General features: G+C 30.6%; 1 protein-coding gene and 1 non-coding gene across 2 annotated transcripts; one reads left to right on the top strand and one right to left on the bottom strand.

The window, feature by feature from the left end:
* Positions 1-66: 66 nt before the first annotated feature.
* On the bottom strand, positions 67-148 carry TRNAS-AGA (transfer RNA serine (anticodon AGA)). Its single transcript has one exon. It is a non-coding gene; the product is annotated as a tRNA-Ser (tRNA).
* Positions 149-3177: 3029 nt separating this feature from the next.
* On the top strand, positions 3178-7530 carry LOC107462678 (protein SAWADEE HOMEODOMAIN HOMOLOG 2). Its single transcript, XM_016081306.3, has 9 exons — positions 3178-3495; positions 4552-4637; positions 4765-4813; positions 4885-5038; positions 5469-5532; positions 5679-5730; positions 6221-6364; positions 6506-6625; positions 7083-7530. The coding sequence occupies exons 1-9, from the start codon at positions 3442-3444 to the stop codon at positions 7404-7406; spliced, it is 1047 nt and encodes a 348-aa protein (XP_015936792.1). The 5' UTR covers positions 3178-3441; the 3' UTR covers positions 7407-7530.
* Positions 7531-9919: the final 2389 nt, after the last annotated feature.

Genomic DNA, 9919 nt, shown 5'->3' with positions numbered 1-9919 from the left:
TATAAAACAATCTAAATTAAATATTAGTTTATATGTTATCTAGTCAGTTTTTAATTAGATAAAAAACGTGAACGGCAGGATTCGAACCTGCGCGGGCAAAGCCCACATGATTTCTAGTCATGCCCGATAACCACTCCGGCACGTCCACCATGTTGTTTTGAAATCACAAATCATATGTGCTGTATAATAAGCTAAAATAAGTGAAAGAAACCTACACCTTTTTTCCCGAAGTTTTTTGTTATACAATATTAAGTGTATTAATAAGCAGGATTCACTCCTATATTTGTCGTATATAAAATTAATAAAAATAAAATTAATTAAGATGACAAGTAATTTATAACTTAATTAAGAGATCATGCGTCAAACATTGGAAATAGCAAGATTTTTTTTTTAAATTATAGATAACGAAGGATGTTATTTTTAAAAAAATTGGATATCAATTTTTTTTGTATTTTTATTAGAGTCTTATTACAAATATAAGTATTTTTTATAATTAAATCTAACTAAGTTGATTCAACTCAACAAAAATCACTCATATAATGTGCGTGTAAATCATACATTTTTTTTGTGTTTTTTTTGTGTGTTTTTTTTTTGTGTTATTGTAGCATTTTTTTATTTTTTTTTGATTTTTTTCTATTTTTTTTCTTAGAGTGGAAACAAGAAAAATTACAAAAAAGTAAAACAAAAAAATGATAAAGAAAAAAATTGTTTAAAAAAACATAAAACAAAAAAATAATATTAAAATTTCTTAGCTATGACATAGAAAATTTTTTAACCATGACATAATAAAATTTTAAATCAACTAAAACTTGTTTGATTACTTCTTTTTTTTCGTGCAGAATTTGTGTGTTATTGTTTGTACAATTACATTTTTGCTTCAAAAAATTTTCTGCTTATTGTTGAATATAATAAACCAAAAAGTAAAATAATAATAAATTATAGAATTCTGTACAAAACTAAAAACACAAAAAATTTTACTGAAAAACGCAATAATTTTGTTAAAAAAAAATGTCTACATTAGTGTTGCATTTTTTTTTGGCTACTTCTTATTATTTTCTTTTTTTGTGTGTGAAATTTCTGTGTTATTATTTATAAAATTTTGTATTTTTATTTAAATTGTTTTTGTATTTATTGTCTAAAAGAATAAACCAAAAAATAAAATAAAAATTATAAAATTCTGAACAAAACTAAACATAAATTTTGCTAAAAAAACATAAAGATATTTTTTAATGTTGTAATTTTTTTTGCAACTTGTTTTTGCTGTTACTTCATTTTTGTTATGCATTTGTTTCGTTTTTTTGCCTTCTTGGTCTTATTCTTTTGAAAGAGAAAGAGAGATATAGAGAAAAATAGAAGAAAAATACGTACTTAAAATACTTAGTTAAACTTAGTTAATTGTCAAGTATTATTATTCTCATTATATACTATACAATATGACTTGCTATAATAATTTATTTTTTTCTTGTAAAATTATGTCATTATAATAAATAACTAATACAAAAGATTTTGCAATCCATGAAAATTATTTATAGTTTATGTATCAATACCAAAACTCAACACGAATACTAAAGTTATTGAATTAAAAGATGATGAGTAAGTTCAACTTATAAGAATGAGCCGATATTTGTATAAAAAAATTGCAAAAAATTGAAGTGATAGTATCATTTATCTATATATTTTTATTATATAAAAGTGTATATCGATTTTTTATATAATGATTTTAAATAATTATAGTATTCTTTCTAATGATATCATATATCAATTCTAAATACATGATAATAGATGGCAATTAGTTAACCATTTTTAAGCAAAATAAAAATTTATCATTTTAACCTCCTTAAGTAATTAATTAAATTTATTATTTATCATTATTTAATCTAAATATTAAGTATTGATTATGTTACAAGAATGAATGCTACAATAGAACTTTACTGCAGTTGAGAATCTCAATAAAATTGCTAAGAACAGTAGCAGTTAACTTTTCGTAAAAAATACAATATGAAAAAGAGAGAATAATCACACAGAACCAAATTGATTTTATTTTATCACTTCTACTTACATTACATACATTGTACTAGATATATATACATACACTCACTAGAACAGAGAAGCTAATATAGCTGCTGAGATGGACAAAACAAAATAACAAAATATCCACTTTTATTAACTATCAACTAATATTAGCTAAAATTGGTTAACAAACTATTTTTTATTTACAGTCTTACCCTCAATACTCTCTCAAACATAGTGAGGGATGAGTCTTTATCCTAAATTTGTTCTTAAATTTGGTGAAGAGGATAATTAAGAGAAATTTTCTTAACAAATCTGCTACTTAGTCAAGCGCAGAGATATAAATCACATAAAATTGTTTAAAATTAATCAATTCTCTGATAATATAAAAATCTATCCCAAATACTTGCATCTGTTGTATATTACAAGATTCACAGCAAATAAATATGTATTATTATTGTCACAATAAATTGTTGGAGATATTATTTGTGAGACTCTCAATTCTCTTAATAAATGTTCATGATCTCAGTTTGAGCTGAGACTATCACTCTATATTCTGTTTCAGTTGTAAATCTGCTAATCTTGAATTGTTTGCCACTCTTCCAAGCTATTAAATTTGTGTCAAGGTAGATATAATAATTAGTAGTCGACCTCCTATCATCTAAGTCCGAAGTCCAGTCCGAATATGCAAAAGATAAGATACGATAGTCAATGCATTTGAAAAAATATTGAACCTTCATGAAGTGTATTTTGTAAATATCTAAGTATCCTCTTGACTGCCTTCTAATGTTGAATGGTTGGTGAGTGCATAAATTAAAAAACTTTATTCACAACAAATGTTAGATCTGGTCTTATAATTATGAGATATTGTAAAACTCATATAATGAATCTGTATCGCTTAGAATCTTTATAAAGATCTGAATCGCTTTTGCTCATCTTTAAAAATGTCATCACATGTATAGGCATAAAATCTGTATTGCTTAAAATCTTTATAAGAATTTTATTCGTTTTCGTTTTTTTTTAATATTTTTATTTTTGCTATTAAAAATTTACTAAACATACTAAAAATAAAAAAATCTTTTGTATTAATTTTTTTTATCGTCTGTATGGGAAAAGCCGTTCCCCGTTAAGTAGTTTCCTGTTTCCACCCCAACCAACTGTTCTGTAAAAAGATCTTTCTCTCTCTCTCTCTCTCTCTCTCTCTCCACACAACAAGCGCCTCTTTTTTCATGCTCTCTCTGTCCCCCCACCCCACTACTTCAAACTCAAATTTCTTCTTCTTCTTCTTCTCATTCTTCTTCTTCTTCTAATTATTATTATTATACCTACCTAACCGAAATTATCCACTTTTTTTTTCCCTCTTCTTGGTCTCCTTCTTCCGTACACAAATTGCATAGCAGAAATTGTGCCACAAAAGGCACAAAAGTTCTCATGGGTCGCCCACCCAGCAATGGAGGCCCTGCCTTTCGCTTCACTTCATCTGAGGTGCTCATTTTATCTTATTTTTCCCTCCAAAAATTCTCTCTATTCCACGCATGAACATGTTTATTTCTATGGTGAACTTTTGGATGTTTTGAATTCGAAGTTCTCACATGGGTTAGTGAAGTTCTGTTCCATACTTCTTTCGTTTTCGAGTATTGGGTACCTGTTTTCAAGCTAAATTTTGAATCCTGTGCAGTATTAACGAAGTGGTTAGCTTTACCTTCATATGCAAGTACCTACTTGCTTACTTTTAGGGTTCTGTATATATTTCATTTTTTCCCTAATAAATATTAAATACATGATAACTAAATTACTAACTAATACAGCCAGCAGTGGATTTTGAAATACGCATGCATGGAGTTCGTATTGGGAAATTTTTTTATTTGAAAACATCTATGTCTTCAAAGAAAGCATTCCTTATTAGAAGAATTTCGTAATGTTTTATAGGCTGGATCACATGATGATATCCTCTGCACACTGTTGCAGAAGCTAAATGCCACATTCTATTTCATTTTCAATTTGCTATTCAGTGAAACTTTGTCCGAAATAGAGGGAAAATCTTACTTTTCTTTATTGTGTCATTCAATTCAAATGTTAGACTACTAAATATCAATAAACACATGAAAGTAGACTAGGGGCTTTCCATGTGTTTCTGATGGGATTGTAGTTGTTTTCCTTAAGGGTGTGTGTGGTTCAAGTATTACTTTGTTATAAAGATTCCATTCCCATGGGAATCAAAGATACCCAAGGAGAAAGTGGGAATTGAAATTATGGTATTCTCATTCTCTGAAATCAAATTTGGTTAGGAATAGCTTTTCAAACTTTGAACCAAATAAGGGAATATGATATTCCCATCTTAAAATTTCTAGGAATCATTTATAATTCCTCCAACCACACACACCCTAAAAACCTCACTTTAACAGCTTCTGATCGATGCAAAATAAGGGACTAATCTTATTAGAATTGCAGAAGTGAGACAATATGAGGCTTCACCACTAGTGGCATATGGAATATTTTCTATTTACAATGCTGCCATAAACTGTTGTTTTGACTGTATAGGTTGCAGAAATGGAAACTATTTTGCATGAGCACAATAATGCAATGCCGGCACGCGATGTTCTTGCTGCTATTGCAGAGAAGTTCAGGTGTGTCATACCTTTCTTGGCTCTTATCTTTAGTTCTTGAAGGAATATTAGTATTCGGTACTATTCAGTTTGCTCTAGTACATTAAGATTAATGAAATGAGTTCCTTTATTTTTCAATAATTTGCAGTGAATCACCGGGTCGTTGTAAAGACAAGATTACTGTTCAGATGAGACAAGTACGATAATCATATTTTGTTGTGAGACGACTCTTTCCTATGCTGTTATCTTAGCTTTCATCTATTTTCAGGTGTGGAATTGGTTTCAAAATAAGCGATATGCTATAAGGGCAAAATTAAACAAGTCTCTAGTAAAGTTAGATATCACACCAATGACCAAGGCCAGTTCAGCCGTGGTAAAGAATATTCATCAACCAACAGCCGCTACAATTCCAACTGCTTCAGGTAGAACCATGCCACCTTTTTTATGCTTCAACAGATATTATATGGTCCAAGACTAGTAATAATGTTAACATTTGGCTAAATATATATCTTGAGGTCTGAATGTGTGTTATATGAACATCTCCACTCTATGTCTCTGAATACATATGTCACAGTAACGTAACTTTTTAATGTCAACGATACTATGCTTCTTGCAAAGATGTTAATTTTTTTAAGTCATGACTGAGCAGAAAGAAAACTCGGAGTTTGCTCGTGATGATCTTGGGTTAGAGTTTCATTTATTTTCTGATTATAATCTTTAATAGTCGTTGGAGAAAAACTTATTAAGCAAATGATATCCTACTACATCAAGTGTCTATGCTTGTATGCTCTTATTATTCGATTTATTTGCTTATGTACACTTTTTTCGTTTTTCTGCTTATTCCAACTGCAGGAAAAGTTACTCAAGAAAGCTCAGCCACGGAATTTGAAGCTAAATCTGGAAGGGATAGAGCATGGTCAGGATTTTTTCCCTGTTCATTTTTAGGATCTTCGGTTTCCTATTTTCCCTCTAAATTGTTTTAGGATCTTCTGTTTCTTATTTTCCCTCTAAATTGTTTTGTATCCGTGGGAACTGACTTATGGCTTTTTATTTTCTCTGTAGGTATGACGTTGCTAACTTTATAATGCACAGATATTTGGAGAGCGGTGATCCGGTAATTTTAGTTTGAGATTCTTTAAATTCACAAGCTTTGTTGAGAAATGTTGGTCTTTTTATTTTCATGGGTTAATTTCCCTTTTCCCTTAATATATAAACTTGATGATCTAGTGAATGTACTACTTTTATATTTCCAAATGCATGTTCACGGAATATCAAGACTATGTAGGGGATTTGGTATGCTGTAAAACATTCTTAGCAATTGCTCTTTTGGACTGGTTGATTTTGCTGCACTAAACCATCAAAGATCGGTTTTTCTTGGTTGCATGACTGATTTTTGCATACAAGTTCCAAGATGTTTGTAAAGGTTGTAATGTTTTTACTTGTAAACAAATGAATTGATTTGATTCTCAATTTTCTGGTCGCTCATTAATGATTATGCAAATATCTGGAGTTGCGTCATGAACTCTTTCATAACAGGAAGTGACTATTTTCTTGCGGCTTATGCCTTTATAGTTCCTTAATGGTAGTAATATGTTCACTTTCAGGAAGTGCTGGTAAGATTTTCTGGTTTTGGACCTGCGGAAGATGAGTGGGTAAATGTCCGAAAGAATGTCAGGCCACGCTCTCTGCCATGTGAATCAGCAGAATGTGTTGCAGTCCTTCCTGGGGATCTTATACTATGTTTTCAGGTGTGAGGCTCTGACTTGACATGACATCATTAGAAACATAATTGCGGTTATTTTTATTGTCTATTATCGTCCTATTTTACTTCTTGGACACTCACCCTATCTGGTAATCATTCTTTTATGTTTTTGTTTTCGACATCTCAGGAAGGTAAAGAACAGGCCCTTTATTTTGATGCCCATGTACTTGATGCTCAAAGGCGGAGGCATGATGTAAGAGGTTGCCGTTGTAGATTTTTGGTTCGTTATGATCATGATCAGTCAGAGGTATTAATATTTTTTTGTGGTTCCATCTTGTGGGATTTGTGTGTTTTTATGCTACGATCGTTAGTGTTCATGTTAAGATCCATGATTGATCAGCGAAACGGATAAGATACAGTACTAGAATATAAAGAACGGATAAGAGAATAATGTTATATTACTTAGATGGTGGAGACTCATGCAATTGTGTTCATACGAAGTTTGATAGTTAAGAACCGTTAAATAATTTGACATGTCCGACTAAATTGCTATCTAACGACTTCAACTATCAACTTCACATGAAGACAACTACATATGAGTTTATCTTTTTGGATTACCGAGATGATTTGTGTACAAATATCAAACTAAATCAAATATAAATGAAAGGTGTTGTTGTATAGTGCTACTTAGCAATTAGTTCATATTATGTTCATGATCAATTTTGTTTATTCATCATCCACATCCACTTGTGTTCTCTTCACAGGAAATTGTGCAACTTAGGAAGATTTGTCGCAGGCCGGAAACCGATTTCAGGTTACAACAGCTTCATGCCGTGCCGGAGATGAAGAGTGGCATCGATCCAGCACCTGTTCATGCTGTCAGGGTTACTACTTCGGCCGAATCACAGAAACAACAGAATGCAAACACTCCAATGTCAACATTAGCACAAAGTATAAGTAAAGTCGAAACATCTAGTGATGTTACGGCAGGAAGCGTGTTCCCGGTCAGTGCTGCTACATTCGCAACCAACGTTGCTTCAAGCAGTGTTCATGGTGCCTCTAGTCACAGCATGGCCGAAGGAAAATAAAGCATGCTTATTCTAATCCTCTCCCATTACTGGGTTTATTTTTTCTTCCCTCAAAATGATTATTGACATTTATGTAAGAATTTTATGATAATTCAATTAATGTTAGTAGGGAGAAAAAAGAAAAGCACACGTTATCATAGTACAGTAATTTTTTGCGTTAAAAAGTGCATGTTTATATCAGTGAAACGCACCATTTTTCGTATTTTTAATTTAAAAACAAAATATTAAAATGAATATATTTTTCAAAATCCCCAGATAATTTGCAACTTGCGAGCCCCAATTTTACCCGATTTTCGTCTTAAGAGCAGAATTCCTTCTGAACCTACGACAGTTCTTGCCTTCTTGGACATGGTGGGCATTTTCCGTTCCTCCGTGGAAATTTTCAATATCACCAAATATTATTGAAGTTCTTACTTTCCATTGAACTATTCCCTTTATAATCTCGAAAAGATGCACTACATTCTTGGCAATTTACTCGATCTGATGGAAATTCAACTTTATGTTCGTTAGTAACACCATTTGGAGTAACAATTTTTTCCAGTTTAATCATTGCTCAGAGCCTCAGACTATAGCAAACAACCAATTTAAAGTTTTACTGGTAACAATCCAGAATTTTAGTTAATACCTACAATATTATTGATATTATGTGAAAATAATAATTAATATTAAATAAAAATTTAATTTTGATGTATTGTCAATGTAAAATAATTTTACATATACATCCAACTACACAGCACATTAGTAAAAATAACTATTTTTTTATTGACCGTATAAATAATCATTTAAAAGAATGAATGTGATTGAATGACCGTATAAAATTATATACAATGTATAAAAATTAAATTATAAATAATTTGATATATTTAATTAAATTATATTTATAAAAAAAATTGGACATTAGAGAATTTCCTCAAACCAAGGCTGAACCACCAATGTCCATCCTAGTTTGGGCAAAGAGAGATAAAAAGGGCATAACAAATAACGAAAACGGTTTATCTAAAATGTTTAACAATCCCACTACCTATACATTTTTTATAATAAATAATATATATTAGTATTTTTTAATAATTATACACATATTTTCTTTATTTATTAATTATAAAATAATTTAAATACATAATTAATTTATCTTTAATATTTTTCTTTTAATATAATTGAGATAATTCTTATATTTCTTGATAATTTACATTTTCATATGTTAGAGCGTACATATATAAAGAGAAGTGTTTTATGCTAGTATTGTGTGTGTTCTGTCTCAGATCATGCTCTCTCTATTTATATATATACAGTTAATATTTTCAAACTTTATTAAGATAATCCATCATGAGAACTTTAACCTTCTACTATTGAAAAACTGAACTACTCATATTATAAAAAAAATCACATATCATTAAATAGACATCAATATTACAATACTCCTCTTTAGATGTCTATTTAGGATTATACCTTATTAAAATCTTATTAAAAAAATTTAATAAAAAAAAATTTTAGTAAAAGAAAAAGAATACAATATTTTTTGTGATGAGAAATGCCTCGTTAAAAACTTTATCAAGAAAAATCCAATAAGGATAAAAACCTGACAAAAAAAAAAAAGAGAGTACAACTCCCCTCTTGATGTCATTATTTAATATCTCAAAATCTGCGCATCCCAATCTAATGTACCAATCTTTTAAAGGAAAATTTTGGAAGTGACTTTGTAAATAGATCTGTCAAATTATTGCTTGAGCGGATCTGTTAGACATCAATTGTTCTTTGATTTTTGATGGTTTATCAGTGGCTAAGAGAAGGGGGGTTGAATCTTAGCCCCTTTTTTGCTTAGTAACTCTTGTTGTCCTTTAGAACACTTGAGGAGATATTTCTTGTTTTTGTCTCGTGCCTAGTCAGGAGACTTTTTCGTTTTGTCTCGTGACCAGCCAGGAGATATTTTTTAGTTATGTCTCATATGCAGCAGAATCAAGAATGGAGTAGAAGAGAGAGAAAATTACACCAAGATATATCCTAGTTCAGCTGCAAAGTGTAATGCAGCCTACATCCAGTCTCCATCACAACAATGATGGAATTTCACTATAATCATCCTTGATTACAAACACCAATTCTCCCAGGAACTACCCTTCCTATCCGGGACAAGTCTAAAATCTAAACCCCAATCCTGAACTTGACTTGGTCACTTACCAAACTTTCAACTGCAAAGTGCTAACCCAACTTGCAAGGGAATTCCCACAGAATCATGATACACAACACATATGTACAAAGGACCTCTAAGGACATCTATGGCTTTTTCTTTTAATTTTGCACTCTCTGCCTTTTTCTGGTTTATGGCTTTTTTATACAAACCTCACTGTTTGCCTTTTTTCATGAGACTCAAGACAGACAAAATTAAATAGAAAAATACAAAACAGAATACATTAAAAGAGAAGAACTTCTGTTAACTTAGGTAGCTATGTGAACACTGTGCCTTGCACTCTCACTCCTTGCTCCTTGCTTCAAGCCCTGAATGTTCTCCCTTATTTATA

This window comes from Arachis duranensis, chromosome 8 (genome assembly GCF_000817695.3).
Source record: "Arachis duranensis cultivar V14167 chromosome 8, aradu.V14167.gnm2.J7QH, whole genome shotgun sequence".
Classification (NCBI taxonomy): domain Eukaryota; kingdom Viridiplantae; phylum Streptophyta; class Magnoliopsida; order Fabales; family Fabaceae; genus Arachis; species Arachis duranensis.
This window is presented reverse-complemented; position numbering and strand designations above follow the sequence as displayed.